A 16,835-nucleotide genomic window follows, 5' to 3' on the forward strand; every position below is an offset into this window, starting at 1 on the left:
CCTATCAAGACAAAAACCAAACTGTTCTGATGACTCTTTGGTAGGATTATGGCTCACAATACCAAACAAATCTTTCCTTTTGACTGCTGACTTTCTTCTGTTTCATCCTTTCTGTAACTCTCCCCACCCTGACCATTTTTTTCCCCTTATTTTTGTCTTCTGGTCACAAAGATTAAAGAAACAGAACTAAAACTGTTGCTAGAATCTGTTTTGGGAGCCAAAAGCTCTGTGTGGGTATATAAGTGGAAACCTACTGCTGCTGCTAAGTTGCTTCAGTCGTGTCCAACTCTGTGCGACCCCACAGACAGCAGCCCACTAGGCTCCTCTGTCCCTGGGATTCTCCAGGCAAGAACACTGGAGTGGATTGCCATTTCCTTCTCCAAACCTACTATGACTCATTAAAAAAAATGCTCTATAAAAAAAGTCACACATTTTGAATGACCAAATTGTACAAATACTGTTCCCTGATAACTTTTTAAACATTTTTTTTTAATGTGGACCATTTTAAAGTCTTTATTGAATTTGTTTCAATATTGCTTCTGTTTATGCTTTGGTTTTTGGCCAAGAGGCATGTAGGATCTTAGCTCCCCGATCACGGATTGAACATACACCCTATGCACTGGGAGGCAGTCTCAACCACTTGACTGCTATGAAGTCCTGATAACTCTTTTAAGAGAAAGAAAAACATCAGTTTAGTTCAGTCGGTCAGTCGTGTCTGACTCTTTGTGACCCCATGGACTGCCACACCACAGGCATCCCTGTCCATCACCAATTCCCAAAGTTTACCCGAACTCATGTCCTTTGCATCAGTGATGCCATCCAACCATCTCATCCTCTGTCGTCCGCTTCTCCTCCTGCCCTCAATCATTCCCAGCATCAGGATCTTTTCCAGTGACTCAGTTCTTCACATCAGGTGGCCAAAGTTTTGGGAGTTTCAGCTTCAGCATCAGTCCTTCCAATGAGCACCCAAGACTGGTCTCCTTTAGGATGGACTGTTTGATCTCCTGCAGTCCAAGGGACTCTCAAGAGTCTTCTCCAATACCACAGTTCAAAAGCATCAATTCTTTGGCACTCAGCTTTCCTTATGGTCCAACTCTCACATCTATACATGACTACTGGAAAAACCAGTGTTGACTAGACGGACCTTTGCTGCCAAAGTAATGTCTCTTCTTTTTAATATGTTGTCTAGGTTGGTCATAACTTTTCTTCCAAGGAGCAAGCCTCTTTTAATTTCATGGCTTCAGTCACCATCTGCAGTGATTTTGGAGGTCCCCCCAAAGTCTGCCACTATTCCCCCATCTATTTCCCATGAAGTGATGGGACCAGATGCCATGACCTTAGTTTTCTAAATGTTGAGTTTTAAGCCAACTTTTTCACTCTCCTCTTTCACTTTCATCAAGAGGCATCTTTAGCTCCTCTTCGCTTTATGCCATAACAGTGGTGTCACCTGCATATCTGAGGTTATTGATATTTCTCCCAGCAATCTTGATTCCAGCTTGTGCTTCATCCAGCCCAGTATTTCACATGATGTACTCTGCATATAAGTTAAATAAGCAGAATGACAATATACAGCCTTGACGTACTCCTTTTCCCATTTGGAACCAGTCGGTTGTTCCATGTCCAGTTCGAACTGTTGCTTCCTGACCTGCATACAGATTTCTCAGGAGGCAAATCAGGTGATCTGGTATTCCCATCTCTTTCAGAATTTTCCACAATTTGTTGTGATCCACACAGTCAAAGGCTTGGGCATAGTCAATAAAGTAGATGTTTTTCTGGAACTCTCTTGCTTTTTTGATGATCCAATGATGCTGGCAATTTGATCTCTGGTTCCTCTGCCTTTCCTAAATCCAGCTTGAACATTTCAAAGTTCTTGGTTCACGAACTGTTGAAGCTTGGCTTGGAGAATTTTGAGCATTACTTTGCTAGCTAGCACGTGAGACTGCAGTGGTTTGAGCATTCTTTGGCATTGCCTTTCTTTGGGATTGGAATGAAAAAATGACCAGTCCTGTTACCACTGCTGAGTTTTCCACTGGCATATCAAGTGCAGCACTTTCATAGCATCATCTTGTAGGATTTGAAATAGCTCAACTGGAATTTCATCACTTCCACTAGCTTTGTTCATAGTGATGCTTCCTAAGGCCCCCTTGACTTCACATTCCAGGATGTCTGGCTCTAGGTGAGTGATCACACCATCATGATTATCTGGGTCATGAAGACCTTTTTTGTATAGTTCTTCTGTGGATTCTTGCCACGTCTTCTTAATATTTTCTGCTTCTGTTAAATCCATACCATTTCTGTCCTTTATTGTGCCCATCTTTGCATGAAATGTTCCACTGGTATCTCTAATTTTCTTGAAGCGATCTCTACTCTTTCCCATCTCGTTTTCCTCTATTTCTTTGCACTGATCACTAGGGAAGTCTTTCTTATCTCTCCTTGCTATTCTTTGGAACTCTGCATTCAAATGGGTATATCTTTCCTTTTCTCCTTCGCCTTTCTCTTCTCTTCTTTTCATAGCCTTCACAGTAAGGCCTCCTTTGACAACCATTTTGCCTTTCTTTTTCTTGGAGATGGTCTTGATCACTGCCTCCTGTACAATGTCATGAACCTCTGTCTACAGTTCTTCAGGCACTGTCTCTATCAGACCTAATCCCTTTAGCCTACTTGTCACTTCTACTGTATAATCATACTGCTACTGCTAAGTCACTTCAGTCATGTCCAACTCTGTGCAACCCCACAGATGGCAGCCCACCAGGCTCCCCCGTCCCTGGGATTCTCCAGGCAAGAACACTGGAGTGGGTTGCCATTTCCTTCTCCAATGCATGAAAGTGAAAAGTGAAAGTGAAGTCGCTCAGTCGTATCCGACTCTTAGCGACCCCATGGATTGCAGCCTAGCAGGCTCCTTCGTCCATAGGATTTTCCAGGCAAGAGTACTGGAGTGGGGTGCCATTGCCTTCTCCGGTATAATCATAAGGGATATGATTTAGGTCATACCTGAATGCTCTAGTGGTTTTTGCTGCTTTCTTCAATTTAAGTCTGAATTTGGCAATAAGGAATTCACAATCTGAGCCACAGTTAGCTCCCGGTCTTGTTTTTACTGACTGTATAAAGCTGCTCCATCTTTGGCTGCAAAGAATATAATCCATCTGATTTTGGTACTGACCATCTGGTGATGTCCACGTGTAGAGTCTTCTCCTGTGTTTTTGGAAGAGGGTGTTTGCTATGACTAGTGCGTTCTCTTGGCAAAACTCTGTTAGCCTTTGCCCTGCTTCATTCTGTATGCCAAGGCCAAACTTGCCTGTTACTCCAGGTATTTCTTGATTTCCTACTTTTGCATTTTAGTCCCCTATACTGAAAAGGACATCTTTTTTGGGTGTAGTTCTAGAAGGTCTTGTAGGTCTTCACAGAATCATTCAACTTCAGCTTCCTCAGCATTACTGGTCAGGGTATAGACTTGGATTACTGTGATATGAATGGTTTGCCTTGGAAACGAACAGAGATCATTCTGTCGTTTATGAGACTGCATCCAAGTACTGCATTTGGGGCTCTTTTGTTGACTATGATGGCTACTCTATTTCTTCTAAGGGATTCTTGTCCACAGTAGTAGATATAATGGTCATCTGACTTAAATTATGTTTGAAGAAAAACTTAACTGTTTGCAAATTCCAAAATAGTTGAGAATGGCATTTTCCAAGTATAAACTGAAGAAGACCAGTCTAATGAAATAGTCATCAAATGGAAGAAAAGTTATGACCAACCTAGATAGCATATTCAAAAGCAGAGACATTACTTTGCCAACTAAGGTCCGTCTAGTCAAGGCTACGGTTTTTCCTGTGGTCATGTATGGATGTGAGAGTTGGACTGTGAAGAAGGCTGAGCGCCAAAGAATTGATGCTTTTGAACTGTGGTGTTGGAGAAGACCCTTGAGAGTCCCTTGGACTGCAAGGAGATCCAACCAGTCCATTCTGAAGGAGATCAGCCCTGGGATTTCTTTGGAAGGAATGATGCTAAAGCTGAAACTCCAGTACTATGGCCACCTCATGTGAAGAGTTGACTCACTGGAAAAGACCATGATGCTGGGAGGGATTGGGGGCAGGAGGAGAAGGAGACGACAGAGGATGAGATGGCTGGATGGCATCACTGACTCGACGGACGTGAGTCTGAGTGAACGCCAGGAGATGGTGATGGATAGGGACGCCTGGCGTGCTGCAATTCATGGGGTTGCAGAGTCGGAGACGACTGAGCGACTGAACTGAACTGAAGCAGGAAAAACTGTATAATAAGGCCTCCTTCTGAAGACGGTTATGTAGTGAAATCTTAGAATAAGGACACCATTTAATAGTTTTAACCCATCATTTCCCAAAATGCTTTTACTAAAGTAGCCTTTTAAAGTAAGATTTTTCACATTTGTGGATGTGGTATTCTTTGACACATACTTTGATAATAAACACTGGTTTCAAATATTTCAGGTTTACCTGCTTTTCAGTCATGAGTCTTATCTGATGATTTGCTGGACTCCTTGGCTTTAGGGGCTGCTGTAGATACAATTTCTTTTGTAGAGTCAAAAGAAGTTGAGATTGGCAATAAGAAATTGAATTGCCTAAATTTAAAAAAAGTGCAATAGATGTTAAAGAAAATTATATTTAAAAGAACCTACTACTCTTGGGCAGTTTAAGCATTCCTAAGCCAAAACTTCTATGACTTCTAAGAAAGCTAATTTTTAGAATTTTATAATGTTCTCCTCTAGAAATGAAACATTATGGGGTTTTATACACATATACATGAAGAAAACTATTTGTTTTAACTAGGTAATGTGAAAAGCAAGTGATGCTAATAAACAATTTTTGGAAGCTGCTTCCCAAAAAACTGAAAGAATTGTCTGAATTCATTAGTTTAACAATTAATTCACTAGCCTAACTCAAATGGTAAATTAAATGCCACATTCTTAGGTGGTCTTTATTTCTAAGTAGATCAAAAGCTAGCAACACAACGTATTCTATTTGACTGGCACAAACACAAGTTTATATTCAGTCTACCCTCCCATCACGTGCTCTTGTTGTCTAAGACTCTGCCATTCTATAGGAAGAAATTTCTTTGAATTCTTATGGTATCTAACTCTTCCTTTGCAGAGGCACAATCATCACACATATTCATTAGCATCATGGAATGTCACAACGTGAGAGAACCTTAGAAAATGTTTAATCCAACATCTCTAGCTGTCCAGAGCTGGCAGGAAAGAGTGCTTGGAAAATTGTACCAATATATCAGATGCTATAAACATGTGAGACCCAGAGAAGTAAAATGATCCTCCCTACTGCTAGTTCAGTTTTTCTTGCAAATCACCCTTTTGTCCTTCTACTTCTGCTTCAGATAGTGAAATCCACCAGTACTGGTCACCAATAATTCATTTTCAGCTAAATCTAGTAACTGTTGCAAATTCTCCAATTTTGCCATTTTTGCTGCTGACATCATAGAGTACTCTCTCCCCTTTAAACTCTGGTCTCTAATGCACTATGTTCATCTCTCTCACTTTTATTTAAATAAAGATACTTTATGAAAGTATCAGCCAACTTCAATGGCTACCACCTTTCAGCTAGTTTTTAAACTTTTCATTAGAGAAATTTTTAAAAAAGTAGAGAAAGAGTAAAATGAACCCATGAATATTCATTAACCCAAGATAAATAATAACCAACATTTTTCCATATTTATTTCTCTACCCACTTGTATTTCAGTACTCACCTCCTAATAAATATACTCATTTTAAACATAACTTCAATACCACTGTCACACCAAATTATATTAATTCCTTACTATCACTTAATATCTAGTCCATGTTCAATTTTCCCCCAAATGTCTTAAAAATATCTTTTTCCAAATCAGAATCCAAAGAAGGTTCACATATAGCACTCCTAAATGCATATATGGGGAATTAGAAAGCCACTGCATGTACCCAGAGAAAGGTGTAGGCTAAAAAATACCTCAAGTTTATAGGTCAGGCTGATCCTCAGCACAAAGACAGCCACAATTTAAAACAAAGAAAAAGAAAACCCAGCAAACCATGGCAAAGAAAGAGAATCTTATTTCCATAGCTATTACTAGATTCAAATGTCCAGTTTTCAATAAAAAGTAAAGCTTACAAAGAATCTGGAAAGCATGGCTCATTCAAAGGAAAAAAAAAAAAAAATCAAAAGAAACTGTCCCTGAAAATAAACAACAAAACCTGTTGGCAGATCTACTGCACAAAGCGTTTAAAACAACCACCCTAAAAAATTCAAAGAACTAAAGGAAGATGTGGAGAAATAAATAAGAAAAAACATATGATCAAAAGTGAAATATCAGTAAAGAGACAGAAAACAACAACAAAATGAAAATGAAAAATATTCTGGAATTGAAAAGTATGCTAACTGAAATAAAAAATTTACTAGGGGCATTCAAATGCGATTTGAACAGCAAAAGAATGAATCTCGGTAAGTGTGAAGGTAAGACAATGGAAATTATCAAGTCTAAAGAATAGGAAAAAAAAGACTGAATAAAAGTGAACCGTACCTAAAGGACCTGTGAAACACCACCAGTTGTGTCAACACACGAATTGTGAGAGTGCCAGAAGGAGAAAAGAGAGGGTGGCACGGAGAATGTGAAATGATGGCTGAAAACTTCCCAAATTTGTTGAAAGACACAAACTTCTAGAAATATAAACTCAGAGACCTACACCAAGAAGTACTACAATCAAGCTTTTGAAAGAACAAAGAATCTTGAAAGTAGCAGGAGAGAAGTGATACATGACACCCAAGGAATCATCAATAAGATGACCAGCAGATTTCCTACCAGGAACTTTGGAGAGCCGGAGGCAGTGAGATGATATATTTCTATCTGAAAGAAAGAAACGGTCAATCAAGAATCTTAGGCTTGGCAAAACTATCCTTCAAAAGTGAGAACAGAATAAAGATATTTCCAGATAAAAGTTTAAGGAGTTCCTTACCACTAGACCTGCCCTACAAGTAATGGCAAAGGGAGTCCCACTGGTTGAAATAAAAGGACCCAAGACAGTAAATCAAAGCCATATGAAAAACCAAGTATCTCAATAAAGGTAAATGGCATGGTAAATACACAGGCAATTATAAAAGCTGCTATTATTATAACAAAGATGTGTAACTCCACTTTTTGCTTTCTACATGACTTAAGAAACAGATCATTTTTTAAAAAACAATCATTAGTCTAAAGCTAATATTATTATAACTTTGGTTTGTAATGTCACACATTTTCTATCTAATTTAAGAGACTAACTCATTTACTAGAATTTTTAATTTGTTTTCAGGCACACATGTATAAAGATGTAACTGTGCAACATCAACAACTGAAAGAGGTGGGGATAGAGCTGTAAAGAAGCAGAATGTTTATGCGTTATTTAAGTGAAGCTGTGATACATTCAAATTAGTGTTATAATTTTATCATGGTAAATGTAATCCTCATGGTCACCACAAAGAAAACAGTGATAGAATACATAGAAAAAGAAAACATTCTGCTACCAAAAAAAAAAAAAAAATCAACTAAACACAAGAAGACAGTAATATAGGAAATGGGGGGCGGGTCATAAGATGTTACAAAAAAATAGCAAAATTACAGATAGTAATCCCTTACCTGTCAGTAATCACTCTAAATGTAAAAGGGTCAAACTCTTGACAGACTGGTAGAATGAATTTAAGAAAATATAATCCAACTATGTGCCTAAAACAAGACCCATTTTAAAGCCAGAGACACAAAGAGATTGAAAGTGAAAGAATGCTAAAAGGTATTTCATGAAAATAATTTTTTAAAAAAAGAAAGAAAGAAAGTCTAGCTATGTTAGTATCAGACAAAATAGACTTTATATCAAAAAAGGCTACTAGAGACAAAACAGGACATCACATATTAATCAAAGATTCAATACAGCTAGAATACATAACAATTAGAAATACTTGTGCACTTAATAACAGACCACTAAAACATGTGAAGTAAAAATTCACAGAATTGAAGGAAAAATAGTTCTACAATATAGTTGCAGATTTTAACACCCCATTCTCAAGAATACAGAGTAATCAGACAAAAGAAAAGTAATGAAATAGACAATGTGACAGAGTAAAACAACCAGATCTAGATTTATAAAGAACACTCTGGGGAATTCCCTGGTAATTCAGTGGTTTAGGACTCCGTGCTTCCACTGCAGGGAGCACGGGTTTGATCCTTGGTCATGGAACTAAGATCCCACAAGCTGATCAAAAAGAAAAAAAGAAAAGAAAAGAACACTGCTCAACAACAACAGAATACAGTCTTCCAAGTACACATGGGACATTATCAGGATAGACTATATGTTAAATCACAAATTAAGTCTCCACAAAGAGGTGACGAGAGAAATCAAAAAATAAAACAAAAATTCATAAGTTTATGGAAATTAGACAACACATTTGTAAATAACCAATGGATGAAAGAAGAAATCACAAGAGAAATTAGAAAACTCTTAAGATATTAATGAAAACAAAACAATATTTCAAAACTTATGGGACACAGTGAAAGCAATCCTAAGGAGGAAATTAAAGAGTTATAAAAATTTACATTAAAAACATGAAAGATCTCAAAATAACAACCTAAGTTTGCAACTTAAGGAACTAGAAAAAGAACAAAGTAAACCCAAAACTAGCAAAAGAAAAAAATAAAGATTAATTAGAGCAGAAACAAAGGAAATAGAGGCTAGGAAAGCTATAAGGAAAGTCAATGAAAGACATCTGAAAAGATCAACAAAAATGACAAATTTTACCTGAAAAACAGAAAAAAAGAGAAGACGCAAATTACTAAAATCAGAAATGAAAGTGGGAACATTACTACCAATTATAGAGAAAAAAGTATTAAACAATATTATGAAGAATTGTATGCCAACAAATTAGATAACCAAAATGAAATGGACAAATTCCTATAAACACAAAACCTACCCAGACTGAATCACAAAGAAATAGAAAATTGCAATACATCTGTAACTATTAATGAGACTGAATCAGTAATCAAAAAACTCTCCCCAAAAGAAAACCCATGGACCGACTGGCTTCACTGAGGAATTCTACCAAAACACCTCAAGAACTACTAACAATTCTTCTCAAACTATTCCAAAAAATTAGACAAGGGAATACTTCCTAACTCATTCTTGGAGGATAGCATCACCTTAATATTAAAAGGTCAGACAATACAAGAAAAATAGTAATATCCCTTACAAGCACTGATGCAAAATACTAGTAAACCAAAGGCTTCCCAGGTGGCTAAATGGTAAAGAATCTGAGTGCCAATGCAAGAGGCACAGGAGAGGAGGATTGGAACCGTGGGTGGGGAAGATTCCCTGGAGGAGGAAATGGCAACCCATTACAAGTGTTCTTACCGGGAAAAATCCCATGGACAGAGGAGCCTGGAGGGCTATAGTCCAAGAGTTCACAAGGGTCGGATACGACTTAAGAGACTGAGCATGCACACATTAGTAAACCAAATCCAGCAGCATAGTAAAAGGATTAGACACCATATTCAAGTGGGATTTATACTTGGAAGGTAGGAAATAGTTCAACAGATGAAAAGAAATCAGTGTATTACATATTACACTACATTAATGGAATGAATGAGAAAAACATATGATCATCTCAATTGAGGCAGAAAAAGCATTTTACAAAATCAAACACCTTCTGTGATAAACACTCAACAACTAGGAATAGAAGGAAACTAACTCAACAAAACAAAAGATCCCCTGGAGGAAGAAATGGCAACCCACACCAGTATTCTTGCCTGGAGAATCCCATGGACAGAGGAGCCTGGGGTCTTAAAGTGTAGGATATGATCAAAGCAAACTAGCACGCCCACAACTCAACAAAAGCAATACACAAAAAAGCTACAGCGAACATCATATTCAATGGTAAAAGACTACAAGCTTTCCCTCTAAGATGAGGAACAAGGCAAGGATGTCACATTCACCACTTTTATTCCATATAGAAATGGAAGTTCTCACCAAGCATTTAAGCAAGAAAGAGAAATAAAAGGTATCCAAATTGGAAAAGAAGTCAAATTATCTCTATTTGCACATGATACGATTTTATATACCAAAAACCTTAAAGAATACACACACACACACACACGTGTGCGCGTATGTACACGTTAGAATAAATGAATTCAGCAAAGCAGAATATGAAAATCAACATATAAAAACCATTTGCATTTCTATACACTAACAATGAATAACCTAAAATGGAAAATAAAATAACTTCATTTACAATGACAAAGAATAAAAATAGGAGTAAACTTAACCAAGCCTCCTTGTCTTGTACAATGAAAACTACAAAACATTACTCAAAGAAATTAAAAAGACATAAGTAAATGGGATCACATCCAATATTCATGGATCATAAGACTTAATATTAAGACATTGATACTAACCAAAGCAATCTACAGATTCAGTGTAATCCCCATCAAAATCCCAATGACATTTTTTTCAGAAATAGAAAACCCATCCTAAAATACATACAGAATCTCAAGGGACCGTGAATAGCTTGAATGGAATTACCTGAATGTAATCTTGAAAAAGAAGAATGAAGCTGGAGGAGTAACAGCATGAAGCTGGAGGAGTAACAGCATGAAGCTGGAGGAGTAACAGCTTCCTGATTGTAAACTCCTTTGCAAAGCTACATAAATCAAAACAGAGTGGTGTTGGTATAGACCATTTGCATAGAATAAAGAGCCCAGATATAATCCCTCACATTTACGTCAAATGTGAGCGCCGAAGATGCTTTCGAACTTTCATGTTGGAGAAGACTCTTTAGAGTGCCTTGGACTGAGAGGAGATCCAACCAGTCAATCCTAAAGGAAATCAACCCTGAATATTCATTGGAATATGATGCTAAAGCTGAAACTCCAATACTCTGGCCACCTGATGAGAATAACTGACTCATTGGAAAAGATCCTGATGCTGGGAAAGACTGAAGGCAGGAGGAGAAGGGGACAACAGAGGACCAGATGGTTGGATGGCATCACTGACTTGATGGACATGAGTCTGAATAAACTCCAGGAGTTGGTGATGGACAGGGAAGCCTGGCATGCTACAGTCCATGAGGTCTCTAGGAGCTGGATACGACTGAGCGACTGAACTGTCAAATGGTTTTCAGTAAGAGCATCAAAAAGCCTTCAAAAGGATATAGTCAGTCTCTTCCTCTGCTGTGAAAACTGTAAAAAGAATGAAGTTGTACCCTTAAGACCACACAAAAATTAACTCAAAATGGATCAAAGACCTAAATTTAAGAGCTTAAACTGTAAAAATTTAAAAGAAAACATACGGTAAAAGCTTCACAATCCTGAATTTGACAATGATTTCTTAGATATGACATCAAAGGCATAGGCAACAAAAAGTAAAAACAGACAAATTGGACTTTACAAAAATTTTAAATTTCTGTGCATCAAAAGATACTGTCAACAGAGTAAAAAGGCAATCCACGGAATGGAAGAAAATATTCACAAATCATCTATGTGATAAGGAATTAATATGGGGCTTCCATGGTGGCTCAGTGGTAAAGAATTTCCCTGCCAATTCCGGAGACACAAGGGACACAGGTTTGACCCTTGAGTCGGGAAGATCCCCTGGAGAAAGAAATGGCAACCTACTACAGTATTCTTTCCTAGAAAATCCCATGGACAGAAGGGCCTGGTGGGCTATAGTCCATGGGGTTGCAAGAGTCAGACACAATTAGCAACTAAATAACAATAAACAATCCAGAATATACAGAGAATTCTGGAAACTTAACAACAAAAAAATCTGATTAAAAAATGGGCAAGGAACCTGAACAGACATTTCTCTAAAGAAAATATAAAAAAGGCTATAAACACATGAAAATATTTCAACATTACCCATTAGGGAAATGCAAATCACAACTACAATGAGATACCACCTCATAGCCATCAGGTTGGCTAAAAGAAACAGAAATAACAGATACTGGTGAGGATGTAGAGAAACTGAAACCCTTGTGCACTGTCAGGAATATAAAATGGTATAGCTATGAAAAATAGCATGGTGGTTCTTCAAAAAATTAAATGTAGATATGCCATTATGATTCAGCAATTTGACAAACTGAAAGCAAGGTCTTAAAAAGATATTTGAACATCCATGTTTACAGCAGCATTATTCACAAAATATACCTAAAAGGTGGAAGCAACCCAAGTTCCATCAACAGATGAATAGATAAGTAAAATATGCTATAAACCATACAGTGGAGTATTATTCAGCCTTAAGTAGTAGTGTAGTGTTAGCACGTCAGTGGTGTTCAACTCTTTGTGACCCCATGGACTGTAGCCCGCCAGGCTCCTCTGTCCATGGAATTCTCCAGACAAGAATACTGGAGTAAGTCGCCGTTTCCTTCCCTAGGGTGTCTCCCTGACCCAGGGATCAAACCTGGGTCTCCTGCATTGCAGGTGGATTCTTTACCGTCTGAGTCATGAGGGAAGCCCACTCAGCCTTAAACAGGAAGGAAATGTTTACCTAAGTTACAACATGGATGAACCTTAAGTATATTAGCTAGTCACAAACAAATGCTGTATGATTCCATTTATACCAAAAGTAGAATGGTGACTGCCAGGGGAATGGTGAGTTATTTAATGGGTATAGAATTTCAGTTTTACAAATGAAAAGTTCTGTGTGTGTTTACAGAGACAGAGCTAGGAGTTATATCTACCTGTCTACAGAAAAGCCTAAAACCATGATTGACTCAGGATCCCTAGAATACAGATTATGATCTTGAAATGCTATTTCCTTTCGAAAAAAAAGTTTCTTGAAAAAATTATTTCAGATTTGGGACAGAATTCATTCAAGATATCAGACAACAAGGAAGTTATTAAAGATCAGTAGTGCTGGACTTCCCTGATGCTAAAGTGGTTAAGACTGTTTCCAATGCTGGGGCACAAGTTCAATCCCTGGTCAGGAAATAGCCAAAGGAAAAAAAAAAAACTAGTAGGGTCATATCAAAAGGATAGGCTCAAGTAGGCTCCTCCCACTCAAAGATGAGAGCACATTAGCTTTGATAATTAAAATAACTGCAATGAACTGAAACCCATAAAATGTTTAAATTTATGACTTCATATTGATATTAGGTTTTTTAGAAGAATTATCTTCAGAAGATAAGGAACCAATTCATTTTCTCAAAAATTGGTAAATAAATGGAACAAATTGTTTATGCTGCCTTTCCTAAAGAGATTTTACTGCTACATATTCAACTGAGGGGCTAGTATTCTAACAAGTAAAAGAAATGATAAAATTAGAATATCACTATTTTGCAGCCTTCAATGAACAGATACAGGAAAGAATCAAGTATCAACAGATGCTGGAAACACAAAGAGAAACGAGACATTCTGCACCTCCTATGATCCTGCCAAAGACCACCTAGAGAATTACCAAAGGAATTGAATCTGAGTCTGATTCAGTCTTTGATCCAGGTACAAATGTGTAGGAATTACCCAGGGCAGAGGAACATAATCAACTGTACATGAGTATGCAAATTGCAAAATCCAGACTGTAGGATATATAGGTCAAATGAGCCAACTTCTTCAAATTATAAGGAAAAGAAAGGAATAGGGGGAAAACCTACAGAGTTTTTTTTTTTTTTTTTAATATAATCAGCAAGAGGTACACTATAATGCTGAAGAATACAGATTTAGGAAAAAACTTTTTTTTTAACACAAGGAGGAAATTACTGTAAAAGTCAGAATGCTACTAACGGGAGCACAGAAGTAGTTGTAATTGGGATAGACCAGTCTTAGCATGGCTAGCATGGTTCTCTACCCTGACCTAGGTGGTATCATCACTTAACTTGTTAAGGTATACATTCAGTATGTGTGTTCATTTGTTTGATTTCATAATAAAAGTTCACTATTTAATAAAAAAAACTTTATTAAATAACAATAAAACCCAAAGTAAAGGAAATACTAACCAAAGGCAGGCTGGTATAGCCAGAATAGCAGGGTTTTAAATCATGGCTTCTGCCATGCAACCAAGAAACCAATAAACTCCGTGCCTCAATTTCCTTATCATAAAATGAGGATAATAAAAGTACTTAGCTCATAGGTTCTTGGGAAGATTAGGAAAGTTAAAATACAAAGGACTAATTGAACAGTGCCTGGCACACAGCAGGATAGAGGTGGTGATGAGAACTGGTGACCGGCTATCTGTGTTATCTTAAATAGTCACTTAGCCTCTCTGGGCCTCAGTTTCCTTTACGGAGCTTCAAATACCTGATAGGATTATGAGGAAATCAAAAAGAAATATATGTACGGCTTTCCATAATTAGTAGATCCTTTCTATGGTCTCTCAATTCCCAGAGAGAGTTATCCATCACATCAGACATACCTCAGTCATACCACATTCCTCTTGCACTTTTCACCTTGTCATTCACGTTGATCTCAATGAAATGATCATTCAGTGAGTCTCATGTCTGAAACTGGATCTTCATCTACGTTTCAAAAAGATAAGAGATCCAAATCTTAAAATGCTCATCTCCTAGTAAGAAAGGTCTTGTGTTATTCCTAGAGCAGGCATCTATAGTACTGGTGGTAACCACTAAACAGAAGCTGGAATCACTGAATTAATTGCTAATGGACGTCGATGGTCACTACCAGGTGCCTTCACTGGGGTCTTCTTTCCACTTATCTTTCCTCTCCCAGCTGTGCTAAAACATTTAGCTGGGTGTCCAACTCTATCATTGTCTAGCATCAATTCTGATTCTGGCTTCAAAGGCAGAATAATTCTTATTGTCAGGAGTACTCTCAGAAGACAAAAACCACTGAATACAAAAAGAAAAGGTAGGGAGAACAACTATCACAATTTCACCTGTGACCCCGCCCTCCTTTTCAGGGGCCCATGCTGTGAAATTAACGTGCCAATGGTTTGCAGCAGTCTTCTCCCCACTACAAACTGTAATAAGACACAGGCCTGGAACTTTCCATCAGAAGAAGAGACCCAGTGCTTCCCCAAAGCCAAAGAAGCTGCAGCTTGCTTTAATCAGTGTCGTATCACACCTAAAGTTAAGACTAGGAATAGCAGTTGCAGGATAGGAGTTCATTTATACACGGCTAGAAAGACACATGCAGAGAAGCAAAACAAAGTTCTATCTCCTTGCACTGTCCAGGTTTACCAAAAATCCTTTGGTAACTTGCCCTTTATAAGTCTGAAGCCTCTATAACATGCACCATACATCAAAATGTATTTATTTTTCACTACTATTGGTGGGGGGGAAATTGGAAATAAAGCATAGGCAGTAGCTGTTCTTTCTCAAGTCAAGTCACATCAAAATCTGTAATTAGCTTTCTCAAAAGTACCTATTTCACTTTACTGCAATAAATGGAACATGAAATGCTTTCAAAGTCTCTATTTAACGTTCCTAAGAAGAACTGAATTTACCGCAAATTAGTAAACGAAATTAGGGCTGGATCTACTCTAGACCAAATCATTCTGCCCCAGGAGAGGTTACCTAAAGGGTCAGAACACTCCTCCAAGCAGAAGCTGGGGCATTCCCTTGTCAGCCACCTCCTCCCCAAGGTGGGGTGGGCAAACCTCAAGTCTGTTTGGCAATACCAAAAGCAAAAAACAAAACAAAAACCTCATACACAGGATTGAAACCAACATGGATAATGCATGCACAGTGTTTAACCTTATGGTTAGAAAATAAAGTGGCACAAAAACACTTCTGTTTGGCCTGCGTGTTACAAGTCTCTTGGCCTTGTAATTATTTCCAACTCATTGGTCTTAATAAAAATCAAATTAGACTCTGCATAAAGAGCCCCCCACTCTGAAATGGGCCTAATAAAACGGAGAGATAATCATCTACCTACACCATCCGTATCCCCCACCTTCTATTTATTTTTAGCCTTCACTAACCAGGCGACCTCCTCAGACACCTTGACACTGAAAAGTGGAGCGGGTCGGTCCTGGTGGACTCTTGGGGATGGAGTAACTACCTACTTATCCCGAATCCAGGGCGCGCCGAAAATCACTCCAAGCTTCACGCTCATTGCCTCATTTAACCTTCTCAATCACCATGTAAGGCAAGAATTATCAGCTGTGTTCCACAAATAAAGAAACTGAGGCGCTGAGTTTTTACAAGCGGAGTCAAGGACCACAAAGGGCGAAGCCAGACTCCAACCAGGTTGATGAGGCTACCTTCCTCCCCTCCGCCTTTATACTGGGATTTCAATTGGCGCCAACCAGTCCCGAGGCGGCTCGTCTGACCACTCTCAGGGCGCAGGTGAGGTCAGTTCCCGGGGTTCCTCAGGTAGGGGTTCCTCAGCCGGGGGCTCCGGCCGACCCCTCCGTAAACCTATAACTCCGCTCACCTTCCTCAGCCGCCGCCTACCTCCCGCAGCGCGCTCAACCCCGCCGGCTCAGCAGCCTCCGGCCCCGCCTCCGCGACCGTTACCCCACCGTGGGAGGTCGGCCAATCGAGCAGGAGCTCATCGAGGAATCTGCCTCTGCACTGGCAGGAACACCACAGCGATTTGCTCTGACCGCCCGGGGAGGCGGGTGCGGCCTCGCGCCCTCTGGTTGGCTCCGCGACTGGGGGCGGGGCTCACTTTTAGTGTAGGCTGCCGTGTGCGGGGGCGGGGGAAGGGCTCTGCGCCTGCGCACTTCCATCTCCCTCACTCCCTGGATCCTGGCTGAGCGCTGCAGTGCCTGGCACTTGGAGGACGCAAATAAGTGTGTTGATGACATTTTATCCTCCCGTTAAGCATTTCCCAAATCTCGACGAAGTATCAGGACAGACATCGAGCTCCCGAAATGCAAAAGTGGCTGACTGGAGATG

General features: G+C 39.0%; 1 protein-coding gene across 12 annotated transcripts in view; it reads right to left on the reverse strand.

Annotated features, from left to right (window-relative positions):
- Positions 1-16,499, reverse strand: part of CEP70 (centrosomal protein 70) — a 79,373-nt gene extending 62,874 nt beyond the window's left edge. For 5 of the 12 annotated variants that reach the window (XM_040233561.1, XM_040233510.1, XM_040233541.1 and 2 more), the window contains exons 1-3: positions 16,369-16,453; positions 14,387-14,489; positions 4,473-4,532 (exon numbers count right to left, since the gene is read on the reverse strand). Coding sequence is in view for 7 of the 12 variants with exons in the window: in XM_040233510.1 (XP_040089444.1) it covers positions 4,473-4,532; positions 14,387-14,395 (69 nt within the window). In the remaining 5 variants the exon portion in view is untranslated. Of the gene's footprint in view, positions 1-4,472; positions 4,598-14,386; positions 14,490-16,368 lie in introns of all 12 variants that reach the window. The other 7 variants (XM_040233551.1, XM_040233579.1, XM_040233588.1 and 4 more) reach the window with 5 other exon arrangements.
- Positions 16,500-16,835: the final 336 nt, after the last annotated feature.

This window comes from Oryx dammah, unplaced genomic scaffold, assembly GCF_014754425.2.
Source record: "Oryx dammah isolate SB20612 unplaced genomic scaffold, SCBI_Odam_1.1 HiC_scaffold_2, whole genome shotgun sequence".
Classification (NCBI taxonomy): Eukaryota; Metazoa; Chordata; class Mammalia; order Artiodactyla; family Bovidae; genus Oryx; species Oryx dammah.